Source organism: Taudactylus pleione, unplaced genomic scaffold (assembly GCF_031769625.1).
Source record: "Taudactylus pleione unplaced genomic scaffold, aTauple2 ptg000211l, whole genome shotgun sequence".
Taxonomy (NCBI): domain Eukaryota; kingdom Metazoa; phylum Chordata; class Amphibia; order Anura; family Myobatrachidae; genus Taudactylus; species Taudactylus pleione.
Genome location: NW_028284613.1, coordinates 992,151 through 1,014,525, shown reverse-complemented (window position 1 = coordinate 1,014,525; position 22,375 = coordinate 992,151). Strand labels below are relative to the sequence as shown.

Genomic DNA, 22,375 nt, shown 5'->3' with positions numbered 1-22,375 from the left:
GTGAACACACGCGGTGCTGTCGCCAGGCCAAAAGGCAACGCCCGAAACTGAAAGTGGTCGCTGCGGATTGCAAACCTGAGGAACTGTTGATGGCGCAAAATAGGGACATGCAGGTAAGCGTCCTGTATGCCCAATGACACCATGTAGTCCCCAGGTTCCAGCGCCAGAATGATGGACTGTAGGGTCTCCATCCGAAACATCGGCAACCGCAAAGACTTGTTGAGAGCTTTGAGGTTGAGAATCGGACGATACGACCCATTGGGTTTCTGCACCAAAAAGAGATTGGAATAGAAACCCTGGCCCCTCTGGGAGAATGGAACAGGCACTATAACTCCAGCCTGGAGTATAGTGTGCAAGACCTTCCGCAGCTCCGTGGCCTTGTTCCGGTCTGATGGTAGACCCGTGGTGAAAAATCGAGCCGGGGGTCTGTGCCGGAAAGATAGGGCGTACCCGTGGGAGACCACCTCGAGAACCCAAGTGTCTGTCGTGGTGACCGACCAACACCGGGCGAACTGCAGCAGGCGGCCTCCCACTTTGGGATCCCCCAAAGGGAGGCCCGGACAGTCAGGCCGCAGGCTTGTCATCTGGCTTTGGGGCCGGACGTCTGGTACTCCAGGCCTGCTTCCGGGGCTTGGCCGATTTCTTGGGACCAGCCTGTCGGGGAAAAAACTGTGGTTTGGGCCTGCCCTGGGCCCTATAAAACCGAAAGGACGATGGTCCTGAACCAGAAGGAACAGCGGCCGACGGGAGACATGCCGATTTGGCTGCCGCCAGCGTGGCCACAATCTTGTCCAGATCTGGACCGAAGAGAACTTCTCCGTTGAAGGGCAACGCCTCCAAACCCTTTTTGGAATCAGCGTCCGCCTTCCAGGATCGCAACCACAAGGTACGACGAGCAGCCACCGCTGCTGAAGAAATTCGAGACACCAGGGTACTAATGTCTAAGGCCGCCTCGTTGATATAAGTGGCCGAATCACGGAGATTACCAAACAACTCCGCCTGTTCAGTCGGGACAGTCGGAATCGAAGGACGCCTCCAACGAATCCGCCCAGCGCTCCATAGCTCTGGTAACCCAGCAAATGGCCATAGCCGGCCGCGCTGCCCCCCCCCTGCAAGGGAATAAGCGGACTTCAGGCAGATCTCCACCTTGCGGTCCGTAGCATCCTTAAGGGAGGACATGGATGGCATTGGTAATGTGGCACTACGGACAAGACATGTCACAAGAGAATCCACCTGGGGAGGGGATTCCCACTTAGCAAAATAATTATCCGCGAACGGATAAGCCACCGCCAGGCGCCTCTGCGGCTGGTATCGCTTGCCAGGCTGTTTTCACGCCTCCTCTAAATGGTCCACAAACTGACCCGGAAGAGGAAAGACTGTGGCGTCACCCTTCACATCCTTAAAAAAGGATTTAGCCGCTGGGGGAACTTCGTCCTCAATCACCAAGGCTGTGCGGACTGCCCGAATAAGTCCAGGAATATACACCTTGGACCTAGCGTCTGCGTCCTTAGTATGTAGAGGTTCCTGATCGTAAGGATCCAGAATCTCCCCATCATCAGACGTCCCTTCGTCATCCTCATAAGGAGCCGACAGAGACGCCACCGGCCTTTATGTGGCCGCATCACAGCCTCCCCCTGCAACACATCCGACAAGTGCTGTACAGAACTCGTCAGGGAGTTAACCCACGCCGGCTCCTGAGAAACCGGGAGAGGGGAAATAGGGAGACTGCGTGGTATCACCAATTGTCTTGGGAAACCCTGCATGGGTGACGACACCACTGATTGCTGGGACAAATCCATCTGCGTAAACGCGGGCTGTGGAGCTAAGTGGCCCACTAAGGTTGTAAGCGCCTGTACGGTGCTGTAACCATAATAGGCCGCGCCATTGACAAACACTGCCGGCAGAGGCCCTCCGCGCTACCCTCCCCCTCCGCTAAAGGTACTTTACACGTAGTACACTGTAGCCGGAGAGGAAAGTCACTTTGACATGATGGTACAAAAGTATGTGACCCCTCTCACCAATTATTTTTAAAAAGGCGAGAGACCACCCTGCAGCACCGCACCGCAAGGGCTTTAGCAGAAAGAACAGGGACAGTAATAAGGCTGAGAGTCAGAAATGGAAAGTACAGGCAGCAGCGCTAGCATAGTCACATACAATGCAAAGAAACTCAATTTCTGCACTAACCAGCGCTGATAAATCAACTACACAGACACAGAGTCTGGTAGGACACAGCGCTGCATACACAGACCTGGACCAAATCGGAGGAGAGGTATGCGGGGGGGACCCAGACCACGATGCCTCTGATTCCAGGCTTCCAGCAACGTTCACCACACGTTGTTAAGATGGCCGCCGAGGAGCTTAGAGGAGGCTGGCCTGGGGGAGGAGCGCTGCCACAGGGCCAGTCGGCAGTGTGCAGAGAGGGCTGTGTGCAGCGGGGGAGGCGCCGGCTGTGAGACAGGGAAGGCGCGCTCCCCTGGCATGCATTTAACCCCCGGGACGCCGCAGCGCTACCTTGCTGTCCCCCTTGATTCCGGCCATGGTCCGGAACATTTGGGGTCACCGCTAGCTGTGACCCCAGATGCTCACCAGCATCCCCGGATCGGTACCGGCGTTCTGGTACCGGCGGAGGTGTAGGGAAGACAGCATGGACGTCAGGACTGACTGTCCATGCTGTACATCCAGATGTGCAGCCACAGCTGCATGCAGAAAACTTCAGGGGCTCTTCTTAGCCCCCACTCCAACAGGTGCACCCGACTCTGGCCGGGCACCAAACTAAACTGAGGTGCCTTGGCTCGGGGGCGGGGTATAGGAGGGGGACCCTAGTGCATCCTGGGAGGCTGAAAGCTTAACTCTATGGTGCCCGATGACTGACGTCACACCTATACCCCAAGGTATCCTGTGGATACCCTATGGACCCTGAAGTAGAAAGAGACCACATTCTATTTATATGGTACTAACTGCAATAAGGGGTTCACTTTTATTTAATCTACCTGTTTGAGTAGGCTATACAGATGTGTCTACATACATCTTACATCTGTGCACTACAAGTCGCATTAAATAATACATGAGCGCCATGCGACTCGGTAGCAGAGAATATTATTGTGCAAGTTTTTACCCTTAAATGTGTCTTATTCGTAAAGTGATGCGAACAAGATGCACAAGATGCTTCTGTCGATTAAAATGATATGCAGCATGCCTATATTCTGTGTGCGGCTAACTGTGGGTGTATGCAAAATACTATGTTAAAGTGTCAGCGGCTGTGACACTAATGCAGCATTTTGCATGCAGATACACCAGCAGTCGCACAGAGAATATAGGCATGCCGCATACCATTTTAATCAGCAGAAGCTGCTTGTGTGCCCTATTCATATCACTTTGCGAATAAGACATTTGAAGGTAAAATGTTGTACAAATAGACGCACTGCGCTACAGAGTCACGCCACGGCATGGCGTGACTATAAGGGCTGTTTAACGCGCAAGAAAGTAAGATTTATGTGGACACATCTGTACGTACTACAATACTAGTATTATGTGATCAAATCAGGAGCATTTTATGAAAGCTACTGTAAAAAAAAAAAAAACTTCCTCAATATAAGGTCATAGAAGTTTTCCAGGAGCATGGCAAACATGACTGTGCCAGTATAGCAATGCTATTATTATACACCAATACTCACACCTGCCTAGAACATGGCCAACTTAATGCAAACATGTAAAAAAGAAACTGTACCACTGTAGCAAGAAGTAAAGTTAACAAATCTAATTACGTTACCTGTTGAGATGTCTACTTGAAGTATAGGTGTATATAGGTCAATGGTTTACTTAACACTGTCTGCTATCATGTGCAACTGTGTACTTTCAATTAAGTACTTTTCAGAAATATCTAGTAAAATAAATCTGAATTCTGGTATATTTAGATGTGATGCATTCATATTCGACAGTTATGATAACATTGTTGATATGTCGACATGAAACCTGGTTCAAACTTTCTACCATTTCAAAATGTCGACATTCTGCAGAATGCCAACATTAGGGATAGGCTGCGGGATCGGAGGGTTAGGGTTAGGAAATAAGGGGAGGTTTAGGCACTAGGGGGAGTGGTAAGCACAAGGGGGAGAGTTAGGGGCGTTACTGACCGCTGTATACCGAAAGTCTTAATCATGTCACAACCAGACTAGCCGAACAAGGTAAATCACCTCTGGACACCTGTTTTCAACAAATTAATCATGTTGATATTTCATCAGAGTCTACATGATGAATGTCGACATGCTACATATCAACATTACGACCATGTCTACATGAAAGTAAATATACCCAACCCATGTAGATTATATAGGATTATATTTTAGTTGCACATCACGACCAAACAATTTCTCTGAATATGGAAAGAATCTCAATCTCTACATGGATAAATATGCATACAGAATGATAAACGTTTTATAAAGTTAGCAAATGATATATTCATAATATCTGGGAGTGAGGGAATGAGAGAAAATAATTCCATGATAAACGTTTTATAAAGTTAGCAAATGATATATTCATAATATCTGGGAGTGAGGGAATGAGAGAAAATAATTCCATGATAAACGTTTTTTAAAGTTAGCAAATTGCATACTGACTCTGCAACCAGCTGGAGATCGTGGTGTCATCATGCTTCATCTTCTCCTTCTCTGGATTTGCAAGTGCCTCAATTATACAGTCTGAATTAAAATTTAAGGAAAATAAGTGAACTATTGACATATTTACTATAGCTGCCCTCACATAAATTAATACGGAAATGGTAGAAATGATGGACTAGGAATTTGAAACCAAGGCGGAACTGAGAGGAGCAAAAACAAACTAAATGACAGAAAGCATAATTCTCAGTGACACAATTAGAACTGTAAGGGGTGTGGAGTTTTTAATAAAATGTCCTTAATTAACTCTAATAGCCTCTAATACCTTCAGATACTGGTGCTACTGTTTACCATGCAACAGACTGTGCTGGAAGTCAATCAAAAATAAAGTTGGCTATTTCTTCCCAGTATAGAAATTCCTCATTGAACTTTCTGTAAGGTACAGGGCGCACTTCTATAATGTAGTGCATTACGATCTAGGGTCATTTTGGGTTTATTCTAACCGGAGGTCATTTTCATCTAGAGACAGCATTGACACATTAAGTGCAAGTTGGAACTAAAAGCAGCTGACAGTATCCAGTACAAATTTAGGTTACACAGTATCTATGAGTGCCAGCCAGGTAGGACAGACTGGAGAGAAGACATTGTACCTCCTCTCGCCAACAGACATATACCCATAACATTAAAACCACCTTCCTAATAATGTGTAGATCCCTATCGTGCCGCCAAAAAAGCGCTTACCCATAGAGGTATGGACTCCATAAGACTACTAAAGGTGTCCTGTAGTATCTAGCATCAAGATGTTAGCAGCAGATTCTTTAAGTCCTATAAGTTGCGATACCCCAGCATTACTTGGGTGGCCCAAGTGGAACCGAAGAAATGCATTTTACTGGTAAGTACAAATATCCAGTTTTTTTTCAGCACATCCCACAGAGGCTCGATCGGATTGAGATCTGGGGAATTTGGAGGCCAAACAAACACCTTGAACTCAATCCCATGTCCTTCAAACCATTCCTGAAGAATTTTTGCCATGTGGCAGGGAACATTATCCTGCTGAAAGAGGCCACTGCCATCAGGGTATACCATTGCCATTATATGGTGTACTTGGTCTGCAAAAATATTTAGGTAGGTGGTACATGTCAACATCCAAATCAGTGGCAGAACCCAAGGTTTCCTAGCAGAAAGTTGCCCAGAGCATTATCACTGCCCCTGCCAGCTTGACTTCTTCCATTAGTGCATCCTGGTGCCATCTCTTTCCCAGGTAAACTATGCACACGCACCCAGCTGTTTGTTCTGACACCTTTCTATAATACCCAGCATTAACTTTTTCAGCAATTTGAGCTACAATAGCCCTTTTGTGGGATTGGACCAGAAGGGCTAGCCTTCACTGAACACGCGCAATAATGAGCCTTGGGCACCCATGACGCTGGTCCTGGCTCACTTTTGGTATGGTACCAACCACTACACACAAGAAACACCACAAAAGACCTGCCATTTTGGAGATACTCTGACCCAGTCATCTAGCCATCACGATTTGGTCCTTGTCAAAGTCACGCAGATCCTTACACTTGCCCATTTTTCCTGCTTCCGACACATCAACTTCAAGAACTGACTAATATAGCCAACCCCTTGAGAGCTGCCATTGTAACGAGATAAGAGTTATGGTATAACATACCTTCGTTAACTCTTTCTTCGAGGTCCATAGGGTTCACGGGATCTACCTTGGGGTATGTAGTTGGAGTGATCCATTGAACCAAACAGCTTACAGCTTTGAAGATCCCAGCATGCATAGGTCCTCCTCCCTATATAAGCCCCAGTTTGTAAACAAGCCTAATGGCAAGAGACGGAAAGTGGAGAAGGAAGTACAATGTAACCAAGAAATACTCTCAAAATACAAAGAGGAAATCAGTTATACAAAAAGAAAGGAACAGATCCCAACTGAGGCCGGGTGCATCAGGGTGGGTGCCCTGTGGACCTCAAAAAAAAAAAGAGTTAAGAGTTATGGTCTAACATACCTTAGTTATTTTCTTCTTCAGGGTCCACAGAATCTATCTTGGGGACATCCTAAAGCAGTTCCCTTAAGTGTGGGTACGCTCCTGAGCCAAGGAGAGAATCCGCCACCCAAAGGAAGAATCCTGAGAGGCAAAAGTATCAAATGCATAGAATTTGATAAAGGTATGGACGGAAGACCAAGTGGCTGCCTTGCACAGCTGTTCAGCCGTGGCGCCATGTCTAACCGACCACGATGGTCCCACAGACCGAGTAGAAAGTGTGGTCACCTTGTTCGGGACAGGGAGATCAACCTGTGTACAGACCTGAGAAATAGTCATACGCAGCCAGCGAGCCAAAGTCTATTTGTTATATGGTTTTCACAAACTAGGCTGGCCAGCTAACACAAAGAGCGCATCTGATTTCCTGATGGAGTTGGTAGGATCCACGTAGATGGGCAAAGTTCGGACCACATCCAGTGAAGCTTCACTCCTAGAAAGGTCTGAAGACTGAAAGGCAGGTACTACAATCTCCTTGTTCATATGAAAACGGGACACCACCTTTGGAAGGTAACCCGCTCTAGTACAGAGAGTACAGCTCTATTTTGAGGTAAAATCAAATATGGAGAGCGACATGACAGAGCTGCCAAATCAGAAACTCTGAGCTGAAGAAATAGCGTCTTTGCTGTCAACCATCTAAGGTCCACCTTATCCAAGGGTTCAAAGAGAGCAACTTGCAATGCCATGAGAACCAAAGACAAATCCCACTGTGCCATAGGAGGGACAAACTGAGGTTGCAGACGGAGAATCCCCTGCAAAAATGTTCTAACATCTGGCAGGGGAGCAATTCTGTGCTGGAACCAAACTGACAATGCAGAAACCTGAACTCTCAGGGTAGCCAGGCGAAGACCTAAGCCTAACCCAGCCTGAAGAAAAGCAAGCACTCGCGAGACCTTGGAAGAACTTCGGGTCATAATTTCTGTGGGAACACCAAAGAAAAAATGAATGCTAAATACTGTGATGGATGCGTGCAGAAGCAGGCTTCCTTGCCCTTAGCATTGTCTGGATTACAGAGAAACTCTTTGCCTTTAAGACGGAAGACTCAAGAGCCATGCCGTCAAAGCCAGCCGAGGTAACTCTGGATATAAAGCAGAAACCCTGCACTAACAAATCCGGTCGTAAAGGCAGTAGAAGAGGCCTGTCTATGGATAGATACTTCAGATCTGCAAACCAATGTCTCCTGTGCCACGCAGGAGCTATTATCATCATCCTGCCGCCTTCCTGCTTGAACTTTCTGACCACCCTTGGGAGGAGAGAGATCGGCGGAAGCAGGTAAGCCAACTTGAAGTCCCACCTCACAGCCAGAGCATCCACGAACGCAGCTGAGGGGTCCCCTTGTGGTTGTGACGTGACGCCACGAGGTCTACATCCGGTATTCCCCACCTATCCACCAGGATTTGAAAAGATGCCTGGATGAAGAGTACATTCTCCGGCGTGTATGTCCTGACGAATTAGGAAGTCAGCTTCCCAGTTGAGGACTCCTGGGATGGCTATTGCAGAGATTGCTGGAAGTTGGCATTCTGCCCACAGCAGAATGTTCGCCACTTCCCTCATGGCTGCCGGACTTCGTGTGCCTCCTTGATGGTTGATATAGGCCACTGCTGTCACGTTGTCGGACTGAATCTGGACAGGCCTGCCATGAAGGAGGTCCTGTGCCAGAATGAGCGCTCTGTGCTCTGCACTAAGCTCCAAAATATTTATCTGTATGTGACTTTCCTGTGCCATCCACCTTCCCTGAAAGGTGTGAGGACCTGTCACCGCTCCCCATACTCACAGACTTGCATCCGTGGTGAGGAGTAACCAATCTGGGACCCATAACAGGCGATCCTTGTCTAGATGAGTCATCTGCAGCCACCAGGCGATGGAAAGACGAATCTCTGGCGAAATGCGGATCATCTGAGACTCTATCTGATGATACTGACCATAGCAATGAGACAGAATCCATTGCTGCAGGGACCTGGAGTGGAACTGGGAATAAGCCACCATGTCGAATGTGGATACCATAGAGCCCAGCTCCTGCACTGCCAAGTGAACTGACATTTCTAGCTTGCAAAGTAGACTGTGCACCCGGGATTGTAGCGCCGCAATCTTGTCCTCTGGCAGAAGAATCCTCTGACCCAGAGAGTCCAGCAGTGCCCCTAAGTGCACCATTTGCTGAATTGGAGAAAGAAGACTTTTTACAATTGATTATCCAGCCGTGCTCCTGTAGGCAGACAATGGTCATCTGAAGAGGGCATTGTAATATCTCCTGAGATTGTGCTAATATCAGGAGGTCATCCAAATATGGCAGTATGCCGACTCCTTGTCGTCTGAGATGAGCCTTCATGACTAGCCACTATCTTGGTAAATACCCGAGGAACTGTGGCCAGCCTGAAGGGTAGAGCCTGAAATTGGTAATGTTGCTGATCTACCACCAATCTCAGAAATCCCTGGTGAGATCATGCAATAGGAACAAGCAGATATGCATCCTGTACACCCAAAAAGACCATGAATTCTCCAGGCTCCATTGCCAGCATAATTGATCGTAAGGTTTCCATACGGAATTTGGGCACATGGATGAAACTGTTGAGAGACTTCAGATTCATGATAGGGCGATTTGACACATTTGGTTTCTGAATCAAAAACAGAATTTGAATAAATAACCCCTTCCCTGTTGCATCACAGGAATGGGGATTATGACTCCTGACCTCAGGAGGGCCCCAATAGCCCCCCAGAAGGCCAAAGACCTGACTGGGTCTAAAGGAAGGGTTGTACCAACAAACCTCTGATGAGTATGCCTCAGGAACGTGATGGCATAACCATGAAAGACCCCTCGAACCCAGGCATCCGCAGTAGTCTGATGCCAAGCATGAGAAAACTGTAGAAGTCAGCCTCCAACCCTGAGAACCCCCAGGGTCCCCATCAGGCAGTGGGCTGATCATCCGGCTTGGAAGCAGGACGTCTGGTTGACCAGGATTTCCTGGTCTGCAGTTTCCTGTGGGAATTATCCCATCGCCCTACTCTGTGGGCGAAAGGACAGAGCTGACAACTGCCTATACTAAGGGGTAGTCTTAGATGGCAACTTCGCAGATTTCGATGTCGCCAGAGAAGACACTATGTCATCCAGCTCTGGTCCAAATAGTACCTTCCCAACAAAAGGCAAAGACTCCATGGCCTTCTTGGACCCTGTATCTGTCTTCCAGGTTTTTAGCCAAAAGGGTTCTTCGAGCTGCAACCGAAGTTGCCGATACCCTAGAAGCCAAGATACCTGCATCAATGACCGCTTCCCATATATATATATATATATATATATATATATATATATATATATATATATATATATATATATAGCTGCTTCTTGCATCTGCCTGAGATGAGACAGCTGTTCTCTAGTAGCATTTGGCATGCTATCCTCCAGAGACTTCGTCCATACTTCCATAGCTTTGGCTACCCAAGCTACAGCCATAGCTGGCCTGGTAATAGCTCCAGATAATGAAAATTGATTTTTAAATAGTTATCAAGTTTTCTATCTGTAACCTCTTGATGAGGATGCTGCAGGAATGGGTAATGTACAGCTCTTGATCAACCTAGTTACATGAGCATCTACCGATGGAGGAACTTCCATTTTGTGACATTCACCAAGTGCAAATGGGTATCGAGAGGTTAAATTTCTTGTAGCATGGAAATGCTTATTTGGAGTACACCAGTTTTTCTGACTGAGGAAATTTCTAGCCACCTTCTGATGCCTAAAGAACGGAGTCATAAATTTTGGCAGAACCACCTCTTCCTCTATACTGAGGACAGATCTAACCGCTCTGACCAGAGAAGGGACATCCACAGAGGATTGATGGTCTTCTTCCACCTAGTAAGACCCCAAACTCTGAGTATCACAGGGTGATGAGAAGGTTGAGTCAGAATCCTGAGGCAACTTCTGAGGAGAACCTCTTATGCCCCTACTTTACTGCCACTGGTCTATTTGCCTGCACCTGCTGAGGGGCTATAGACGGCAGCATACTGTGACTAGCGTAAGCAGAAGAATCAAACCAACAGGGATTCATGCGGAACAAATACATAGAAGGATGCAAGTGCTGTGGGTACCCCATAGCAGGAAGCAGTATCGCTGCAGGAGCACGCAACGCTGCGGCCCTGTCCACCAAATGCGACGAAACCTGAGAACAAGAGGCACCCAGGGTGGTTCTTGTGCTGGTGCACAAGATAAAAAAAAAAAAAAAAAAAAAAAGGTGGCTGTTTACAACAGATACCACACAAGCCATCTTGCATAAAATCCTGCTCAGACAGGCCTGCCAGACAGGATTTACATGATTTCAGCACAGGTGGCACATCCTTCTCTCCTTTACCTTTAGACTTGTCAATGGGTAACAGGTATAAAGTATAAATGCAATGTGACTTAACACAAATGGAAAACCTCATACACCTTCAGAGGGATGAGGAGAAACACAGCGATAGATATATCTGATAGTTTTGATAACAAAAAGACAGTATAAATACAGCAGCTAGCATTACAGTCACACACAATGCATAAATATAATCAAATGCTAATGGACTCTGAATCAACTGACCATCCCCTCAGGGGTATTGGTAGGATATAGAGTGCTATATACCTGACCCAGGGGAGAGGTATACAGGGAGACCCATATATGAAAAACAAGAAATTCCAGCGCTACTGAAATGTATCAAAAGAATTACCAATGGACAGTTGATGTCGCGATTCTCATTCAAAATTGAATACAATATTAGACTAAAAGCATATATAAATGTGCATATACAAGAAAAATAAAAACTTAAATGAATACTAATGTAAAAAGCCACATATTAGTATGGGTGAATCATAGCCGATTGTTCCTTAATGGATCCTCCTTCCATATAGTACCCAGTCATTAACTGGCTGATGAAAGAAAAGTGGACAAGGTATCCCTTAGGCGAGAATGTTACCGGTATTGCATGAATGGTTTTCCACAGCTCCTGAGGAAGCTGGATGTGATTTGAACCAGTGAAACGAGTTGAGCCTACAGATCTAGAGATACTCCTACCCATTAATTGGCTACACACACTTTTGGACTTCACGAACCCCTGTTGAATTTGGCGGATTCTTACCTTCCGGTGGATTATTACAGCCCTGCATCGGCCACTGAATGTTGCCAAGGACTGTGGAAGGCCATTCATCCAATACCAGTAACACCCTCGCCTAAGGGATACCATGTCCACTTTTCTTCATCAGCCAGTAAATGACTGTTCCTTAATGGATCCTCCTTCTAAATAGTACACAATCAGCTATGGTTCACCGATACTTATATGTGGCTTTTTAACATTAGTATGTATTCATTATTATTTCATTTTTCTTGTATATGCACTTTATATATGCTTTTAGTGTAATATTGTATTAAATTTTGAATGAGAATTGCGACATCAACTGTCCATTGGTAATTCTTTTTATACATACCAGTAGCGCTGGAATTTCTTGTTTTTCATATATGTTTTTTTAAGAGGATGACATCCCCCTTTTTTCCCAGCAGCTCTCTGACAGCGCTTAGGTCTAGTTCTTTTTTGGCTAACCTCTTAGACCAACAGCTTTCAGCAGCACACCCAAGGTGGACTGTGAGCGTCTCACACACGAGGTGGTCAGAAGTAGCAAACCAGACGTGGGAATCCACAACCGGAAGTTGTGTCTGGGTTGGAGGAGGAGCGGCCAGGGAAGCCCCTATTTCCCCTAAGCTGCGCTTTTGACAGCACGGGTATGCAGGCCTCACAGTAGTAGACGCTACCTAGTGCGTCTACTACCTGTCCCCAGCGACAGACTATTTGGCCCCGGCCGCTGCCAGATTTGGGGAAATCAGCCTGACACCCCCAAATAGATGTACTAACATTGGGCATCATGGTAGATGCCCCCGTATAGCCCTGCTGAAGCTATTCGGGGTACTTAAATGCTCTCATTAGCTACTTAATAGCGTCTTTGCACAAGTAGTGAAGAATAGCATTTAGCAGATTTTTTTGGTGGAAATAACTAGTCCCAGCAAATTTGGGGTACATGAAAATGGGTGCAAGCATGGTAAAAAAAAAAAAAAAAAAAAAAAATCGCAAAAGTGAGCTTTTAAATAACGTGAAAAACGCACATTCAGCAAGCTCCTACAATCAAAAAAACCCTCCCCCATACTTGCAGACCCCCCAAAGTCTATTTCACTAGTTTTTAAGTTTGTACCCCAACTTTGTACTTTTTCATCCCCTTTTTCAAAGTTAATTTTTTGGGTGTTCTTTTCAGTTTTTTAGGATTTTTTTTACGGTTTACCTTTGGGGACCTGTCCTAAGGGTGCAGGGTGGTTTCCCCACCTTTGCACCCCAAAGCACCTATTCATTGCATTTTCGCACTGGCAAAAAGTCGCAACAATTGAATACAGGGATAAGTTTCCACTGGCAAAATGACGTCACCGGCGAAACTTTCGCAGAAAACGGCATTTCGCCGCTAATTGAATACGGTCCCAAGTTAAGTAAAAAACAAAAACAATTTTAAAAAAAACCACTAACCTTATTTTATACAGCTGAAATGGAGGAATAACATTAAACAATTAAGCTGATGTCTGGAATTTTTAACAAGATGTTTTCTTTTGTTTTACAGAAAAGGATACATGCAAGGACATCATAGTTCAGTGAAGTGAGGTATTTCAATGAATCCACAACAGGTGTTATTAAGTTGTCATACTTTTGTATCTGTGAAAGGATCTGTGGGAAATGAAAAAAAAAAGCATGATAAATGAGACGGAAAATAACATTTACAGGAAGTAACAAGTTTGACATAATTTGGAAAAGCTTTCATATTATGGAAATAAAAAAAAATAAAAAAATCACCATTTATGATAAGTAATGGCACAACAGGCTAAAGTCAGATTGCCCATCCAAGCAAGTAATATTTGGTTTGTTCCTGCTAATCTTTCAACCAAAAGCTTTGACCTTGTTCTCAGGGGCAGGTGGATGGACCAGAGTTCCAAGTATGTCCAGAAACTAGACAGTGGTTTTATTTGTGCAATACACTACTGATTATTATTCTACTTTATTAATGTAAGGTCCAAGCAGTAGACATTCAAACAAATACCATAGTACTGTATATGCACAGTACACCACTGCATAAATACATTCCAATAGAAAAAAATCGTACAGGAAGGGTCCGGGACAGGTGCATGGGTAGAGCAACTCAAATGTAGCTAGTGTGAGTAGGCAGTGGGGAGTAGCAGGGGGTGGGTAACAGATTCTACTCCCTTCAAGTGGGATACTCTGGGGCGCCTACAATTCAACACTCCCTCATGTTTATCTTTTCTGGCTGATACCTTTTCCAAATGGGAGAAAAAAGTCCAACCCCTCCCTACCACCACCACCTTTGGTGCTCTAATAGGCAAGACCCTGCTGTTGAAGGGACATTTTTATACATACATCCTAGGCAATATGAAATAATTACAGCTTTTGAGCGATATTCTCAAATGAACATAAAGCCAAAAGGTAATAAGTACAATAAGATTTTCTTTTCCAAAAATAAATAAAATTCAATCACAGACTTAACCATAGAAACTTCTAGATTCATGTCTAATGGACTAAATATCACCATACAAACATTAACAAAATGCAAAAGAGAACAAGGGAGCACACATCCTCCCATGTCATGACACAAGAAACTTTAAAAAGTGTAATGCAAGTACCCATCCATAGTACAACAAGATGCTGCAGAATTATCCACTGCTTAAGCCATGGGTCTTCAACCTTTAAGATCGTGGGCCACATTAAAAAATTCAACCAAGCCTGAGGGCCACTAAGCTATACTGCGGTATTTAGACTTTTAAATTTAAGGATTCTAAGAAGGCCATAATGAAAACTTCAAAAGATAATTTTATTATATTAATGAACGAAACATGGTCTGTTTAACTATTTTATAATATGTTCAGTTCAGTAAGAAACATGGCACTGCTTTTACTTGGCCAGATTGTCGATGGTGGCATCAATGTTGGAAGTTGCTATGCACAGAGTACTCTCAAGATGTTGGTCTGTAATCAGAGTTCTCGTCTTAGACTTCACATGCATCATCCTGGAGAAGAATTGCTCAGATAAGCATGTGCTTCCTAACAAAGCACACATCTTCAAAGCGTGCCGCTGGAGATTAGGGAATGCATCCTGAGAAATGTAGTCTTTGTAAAATGTAAACAAAGGTACATTGAAGAGTATTTCTCGCAAAGATGAGTTGTTCTGGAGATCAAGCAGCTCCATTTGGACTGAGCCTGGCATTTCGGCAGCACTGACTGTAAAAGGCATTGAAAACAAATCGAAAGAAGACTTAAGGAAATCACAATCTCTCTTCAAACTCACTTCGTAACATGGCTAACTTTGTAGCGTATTCACCAGCAGACAAACCGTGTCAGCGAGAAGCTTAAAATGAGTTAAATCTTTTATCGGGAGTTGTGCCTCCCAAAGTTTGAGCTTTTCTACAAAAGGTTTCATGTGATCAAACAGAGTGTGCGCCAGTTGATCCTTGGATTGAAGCCGCGTATTTAGGTCACTCATATAGAAAGAGATGTCGGTCACACAGACAAAGTCTGCAATCCACTTTGGATCGTTAAATTCCGCAATCGGTTTCCCCTTGGTTTTGCATGAACTGCTCTATTTCACTCCTTAAGTCTTTTAAGAACCTTCCCTCTACTCAACCAACGCACGTCACTATAAAAGTCACGTCGCCGTGATCCGCTGGGCAATCTTGGGTCAAAAATTCTTGGAATGGACAATTATTCAATCCTCGTGTCCTAATAAAGTTGACTACAGACACAATAACTTTCATGACATTCTCAAATCCAATAGTTTTCGCACACAAATTCTCCTGGTGGATTAAACAGCGGTACTGGATATGATCATTCCTTGTAGTTCCGGTTCTTTTTTTTAGAAGCACAACAAACCCTTCATTCTTTCCCACCATAGCAGGGGCACCATCAGTTACCACTCCCATGAGGTTGGTTAAGCTGATTTGTAAAAACTGGAGCACTTTCTTGGTGGCTTCCAAATATCAGTGTCTTTCGTCGTTCCCTTCATAGGTACAAGCGCTAGCAGCTCTTCTGTCACATTGAAGTGTTGATCAATGCCACGGACAAAGATAGCCAGTTGTGCTGTATCCCTCACATCTGTGCCATCATCTAAAGCAAGTGAATACGACGTAAATTCGGACAACTGTCTTCATAAAGTTCCTTCAATGTCATTGGCAAGGTCTTCAACATGTCGTGCTACAGTTACGCCAGACAAACTCAGTTTTTTAAACACTTCGTTATTCTTTGGGTAGAGAATTTCCCCACCCCCTACCTTTGCTGCGGTCATCAGGCCGCGAAAAATAGCTCGGCGTACGTCGCATCACAAGGAATAGCTCCGGGTGCCGTGTGCAGCACCCGCAGTTAACAGCTCCGGATGCCGTGTGCAGCGATCGCGGGCAACAGCTCCGGGCGCCAAGTGCAGCAGCTGCAGTTAACAGCTCCGGGCGCCGTGGGGAACAGCTCTGAGCACCGTGTGCGGCGGCCATGGGGGGTAGCTCCAGGCAGCATGCAGCAAGCCACCTGGAACAGCTCTGTGGGCCACCATCGGCCACGGGTTGAAGACCCATGGCTTAAGCACTTTATACTGACAGACTGTGTGGAATAAGATCTTTATACCATATTAAACATTGTAAAATATGATGACACTTCTTTCTAGCATTTACATGTAGCATACAGATTACAAACAACCACAGGTACTTAACAAAATTACCAACGTACATAGTCAAACAAAATTGTTGGATTGCTATGGCTTAGTTTTCCTATTTGCCGTCCTGATGGCTTCACATTTTCTTTTGTTAGACGTCTGCAAGAGAAGCAGAAGGAAAAAAAAAAGTGAACATTTGGTACACCTCTACTATAGTGTTTTATGAGTGCTATCAACAATTTAATTGGCCATAAACACAGAGCTGCCATAAAACAAGTGTATTTATAAAAAAAAAAAAAGAAGAGGAAAAAAAACCCCACAAAACATTCAGTCCTAAAATGCAGAATGTGAAATAAGTGCTGCTTATTGAAGCCTCTATATAAAAACTAAGGACCACTGCCATGAAAGATCTCAACATAACCGTGAAATCTTCACTTAACATTTCAGGGAAAGAAAATATTTTTTGTTGATTGGCTATGAAGTGTAAAAGACTTAGAAAATAGGCACTCTTCAGTAACTACTAAAAGATTGTGCCTAATGAGACTGGCGCTTAATGAAGGAGCTAAAGATCTCATGAATACAGAAAATAATTGGTTCATACCAATCTGTGATAGAAGTCATTACATTTTGTGTGTGCAGCCTTTTAAAGCATTTTCAACTGGTATAGTCTGAAGTCTATAACTCTCTTGTAAGTGACTGTTTCTGCCTCAGTGATTACAGTACTGCAGTATGCATTCATTTATCAGCAACTGCAATGTTTCAAACCAACAGCTTCAAAAGAATACTTTGAACTGGCTATTTGCCTCACACAGCAAAATAGTTTGTTTTTTGGTATATTCTTGTATAGTTAAATAATTTGCATTCCAATTTATTTTTAATTACTTTTCCATCTACTATTTGAACTAAAATGGATTTTTGAGCTCTTTGCAATGCTTTTTTTCCCCTCATCAGACTTCAGCATGGGGACAGTACAAGCACATTAGCCAATGGGCAAGTATAGAATCTAATATGGATGTATTCTGTGCATCACAATGTTCGGTAATTGAGAATATAGCCTTTAGCATATAAGATGTTGCTGGTCAGTATAAATACCCCTTTTCCACTAGTTTGCCGGGATGATGTTCACGCGCCCATCCCGCCTGTCTGACAGACCCCCGTCAGACAGGCGGCACGACACGGCACTAATGCCGGGTCGATGACACCATCGGCGTCACACTGCTTCACAAGCAGTGTTGAACCCACATTCTACCCTGCTTGTGATCACACTCCACCTGGCTTATTCCAACCATGCCCTTTCACACACCAATATAACCCTGGTTGCTGCGCGCTCACATGCAAAAACCCGGATTTTTGCTGGCAGTGGAAAAGGGGTATAAATGACACAGAACAAGCTATATTCTATCAAGTGACTAAAGTTCTCCAGTTATTTGTAAGATTATTTTATTTCTACAGGTTTAAGACAAAGCCTATAACTATAAATCTTTATAAAAGGAGAATGAATTAAAAAAAAAAGATACCTATGTAATAGCATTTGCATTCCTACTCCTATAGCTACAGTAGCAGAAGTCAGACTTGCTTTACCAGTTATACAAAACCTGAGGTTGGTTTCAATGTCTAATTTAAAAACCATGCTAGTAGCACGAGTTAAGAGCCTTAAACGGGCAAGGCCCATACACTTTGATTTGGTTTGATAATTAAATAACTGACATAACTTTCTAAAAATTGCAGCATGTATGGGCTTAAAAAGATTGCTGATCCCAATCAAAAATCAGATTTCAGATTTTAACTGGCCAAGGATGATGTCGCAGGGGTTATGCATGGTCAGCTGAACCACTTCCTGGATGGACCAGTGCTGCGCTTGGTAGTGAGCAGAGGGCTTGAGCTTTTAGACACTGGGCTCAACCTCAGCAAAGCAGAAAAAAAAAAAAAAGTGTTTTGTGTTTACCTAGTAGTCACAGGATACAAGCAGATGCAGGTGTCTTTAGAAACAAGGAGATTTATTTGCTCCAATAACATGTCTTTAAAATTAATTTATTCCCAGTTGAAGGTACTAGGAATATCACAGCATATAGCTGTTTTTTGAGGCTCCTAATACACACACAAAATAGGGCTCACAACGCTCCCTGTATCAGCTTTATCACACATTACAGCGGAGGTAATCCAGCCCAATGCATGCACTGTCCTTGTGAATTTTCACACATTAAGGGGAGTGTATATATTCCCTTAAATTTCTAAATTAGACAAAATACAGAGATTAAGTGAATTATTCTGTTCAAAAAAAAATTGCATCACTGCATTTACGAATACATACAAAGAATGAGCTTGTTAACTTGAATACTTACTTCATAATATATTTGGCTCTATCAATGGTTTGTGCTTTAACTTTAACTAGCAGAGGATGATTGTTATAAGTTTCATTCTTCCACTGCCCATACAGACGATACCTGTTAATAAAGCACAGCATTATGAAGGTGGTACTATGAAGACAACCTTGTGAGACTATGTTTTAAGAAATACAAGCAGAGAGGGCAACAAAGGGTCTAAATGAATGCACATTGTAGGCATACAGGACTGATTATACAACATATACTACTAAAAGTACAGTAGATCATGTTATCTTATCTATCTTTACTGAACATGGTAACTGAATTTTGTATTCACTGTAAAGTCCCTTCCTTATAGTCCATTTGGGGGACATTGTGCTACTTACATGTGGGTTATATGGTGTGACATTAGGAGTTTGGCACTAACTAGTTAAAGAAAACTCTGCCCCCCCTCTAACCCCACCCACCTACACCGGATTCTCCATTTAGCCAAGCCACACTGGAGGAAAAATAACCATAATTATGTCACAAGAAACCGACCAGAACATAGAACAAAAACAATAAGGAAGGGCTCGCAGTGTCCCCCAGATGGATTACGAGGAATTATTTTTATAGCGAATACAAAAGTCCAATTTGCTCTATCATTAATCTGGGTGACACTGCGTTACTTACATGTGGGATTTCCCAAATGAAGCCAACAGTGTATTACTGTACGGCAAAGGAATCTCATCCTGCATTCCGTGAAGGAGAGTGTGCCAAGGCCGACGAGGCCAGTCTTGACCTATGAGTATGACTAGAAGACCTACCCGTCGAATACAGTAAGGTAACCTGGGCGTAAATAATAGCGGCAAAAACAGTTACCCCGAGTGGATAGACCAAGGGAACGTAATTGCAGCCACAAAAACATGCAAGGAATCAATGAGCATGACCCATACAATGTGAGCCTCATGTACGACCAGGAAGGCAGAAAATCTGTTGTTAGGCACGCCACGCGATTCCCAAAGGCATGGCTCATTTGAAGACTGCCTGATGTGGCTACAATTCCCCCGAGGTGAACGGCGTGGTGACTGCGGAAGGCCACCTCCCAGCTGTCCACCCCGGGAACGTGCAAGGCCAAGATGGCAGAAAAATAAGGTTCTGCCCAAACAAGGACTGAGATACCTCTGTCATTTTCCGACAACTCCATGTACCGCCCTGCTCGACTATGTAAGCCACAGCAGTAGTATAGCCCGACTGTACGCAAACAGGCTCTCCCTATAGCACGTAATGAGTTATTACAGGAAGTTGCTGACCACCCTCTAGTGTAGAATGTTGATTGAGAGGGTGGATTCAGTGCTGCACCATAGTCTGAGACCTATAGACAGTACCCCATGCCACCAGTACTCAATTTCAAACCAAAACCAAAAAGGGGCCTCTGGATCGGTTTGGATTAAGGAGTTACCATAGAGGGGATTGGCGCAGCTGATCTGACAGTCTGAAGAGGTGCCTGTCAAGCTGGAATCCAGTCCTGGACCAATATTGTAAGAACTATATCTACATCCCCGATACAGAGATGATATATGGGTCAGGGTTCACAAAATACGCGCTATAGCACGTTTTTACGCGCTACAGCAACCTGGGGACCCAGTTTTAAAATGTGATCGGGTCCCGCAAGACGCGCTGTGTGTGCTGCAGCCGTCTCACCTGCCAATCCCAGCATGGCGGCGTCCCCTCCGGCCAATCACTGCGCGGTAGACACCACGCCATATCGCTGCACCGCGTGGCGTGCCCTCCAGCCAATCACCGCGCGGCAGACACCACTCCACATCGCTGCACGGTTACATAGGATCTAGTATCAACCGTCGCTGCACCCAGCCAGACATTGTGGATAAGAATATACTGCTCAAGAGCCGCTACTTAAGGTACCATTCCTACATAGGGGCAGTAGGAGGGTGCATTCGGAGGACTGATAACTGTATCAATTGTACCCCATGTGCTGTCTATCCTTACCCCCTCCCTACCCTCAGCTGCAATGCTACCCCCTCCCTAATCCGAGTAATGCCCCAGTATTACCTTCCCCTAACCCCTCCTTGCCCCCTAGTACTGCACTAGTTATCTACCCTTACCCCACCCTAACCCCAGTACTGCCTGCCCCCTGACCTCTTCCTTGTCCCCAGTACTGCCCTAGCTGCTAACAACTCTTTCCTCCCTCTACCTCCCATACTGCCCAAGCTGCTATCTACACTTGCCCCCTCTCTAGCCCCCAGTGCTGTCCCAGCTGCTATCCTGACCCGACACTTCCCCTAACCCCCTTTGCCCCCCCCAGGTACTGTCCTAGCGGCTATCTACCTTTGCCCCCTCCCTACACCCAGCACTGCCTGTCCCTAACCTTCTCCTTGCCCCCCAGCACTGTCTGAACAACTGTGTGCATTTACCCCTCCCTGCCTGCCCTTACTGCCCTCTAGCTGCAGCTCTACCCCAACTTCTCCCTGCCTTTACCTCCAGCTTTACCCCAACCCCCTCTACCCCAACTGCTACATACACTCCCATATTAATGCAAATATAAAAACTAAAACAGCAGATATGAGGCCTTACGGACATAAAATGTTCAAGGAAACATGGAGTGGTTATGGGTTCTATTAATGCCATTACTTATAAGTTATTACTGAAAAAAGGGAGGTAGAAGACTCATGACAAAAAAAAAATATATATATATAATAAAAACAACATGAGCCACACCTAAATGCTGACCAATGCAATGTTTATAAATAATCTTTTTTTCAAAGCTTACCTGTACTGGTATGGAAATGTTTTGATCATCCCCCAAAGTTCCTCAGACATACATGCATTACAATCAATTAATGTCAATGAGGGAAGTAAAACCTGGTCGGTAATGCTTAACAAGCAACTGAACAACAACTCCTATAGTGAAAGAGAAAAAAAAGTTTAATCATGTTGCATACATTTCCAACACACAACTTACAAGCATGTTGTAAACACTCAAATATACAGGAGAAATTGCAATTTACCTTTATCTACTAATTTAGAAAATGAAAGCATAGTGTTTTCATGTGCACACATTTCATAAATATTTCCTCTAGTGCTTTAGTATTGTCATACATTATTGTGACTGCTAAATAGTGTAGTTCTGTTGTGGTGGTTTTTGAGCCAAAATGCTTACCATTTTTTCTTTATCTTCTAGTTTATTAGCATCAGACTGAAACAGAGAATAAAACCATATAAAACAAAATTACACAGTTTGCCATTTACTTTAACTAGGTGAGCTAAATGCATGATAAAATACTACAATTTTCCACTAAGTAAACAACCTCATAATTATCTATACACTGAGAAATATGCATAGGAATTGCTCACAGAAGGATGGGGAAAAAACCAAGAGCTCATTTTCTGGAATAAGTCTGTTGCTGCCTAGTTTCCAAGGGAGATAAAGAGAGGAGAGTGAAATGGAGGAATGGCTAATGTATACTAAATAACCTAGTTTCACATGCTTTAAAAGTAAATAGAAAGTTCCAAAACAATTCTGCATATACATTTAATGGACAATAAACAGGCATTCCTATCTTAGTCCTGTATTATGCAGGCTTCCACAAGTTTGCAGTGATAATGAAATGTCAGCACATTAAGTTTTCACTGAGATTCACAATGAATTCTAAGAAGTTAACAATTTGTAAACCCCTGCAGCCTGTACTCAGAGCAT

At 44.3% G+C, this 22,375-nt stretch overlaps 1 protein-coding gene across 1 annotated transcript in view; it reads right to left on the bottom strand.

The window, feature by feature from the left end:
- THOC2 (THO complex subunit 2) overlaps positions 1 to 22,375 on the bottom strand; it is a 178,251-nt gene that overhangs the window by 90,388 nt on the left and 65,488 nt on the right. Inside the window, exons 13-18 of the mRNA XM_088478197.1 lie at positions 21,839 to 21,874; positions 21,449 to 21,579; positions 18,697 to 18,798; positions 16,429 to 16,513; positions 13,282 to 13,375; positions 4,617 to 4,697 (exon numbers count right to left, since the gene is read on the bottom strand). Coding sequence (XP_088334323.1) covers positions 4,617 to 4,697; positions 13,282 to 13,375; positions 16,429 to 16,513; positions 18,697 to 18,798; positions 21,449 to 21,579; positions 21,839 to 21,874 — 529 coding nt within the window. The remainder of the gene's footprint in view (positions 1 to 4,616; positions 4,698 to 13,281; positions 13,376 to 16,428; positions 16,514 to 18,696; positions 18,799 to 21,448; positions 21,580 to 21,838; positions 21,875 to 22,375) is intronic.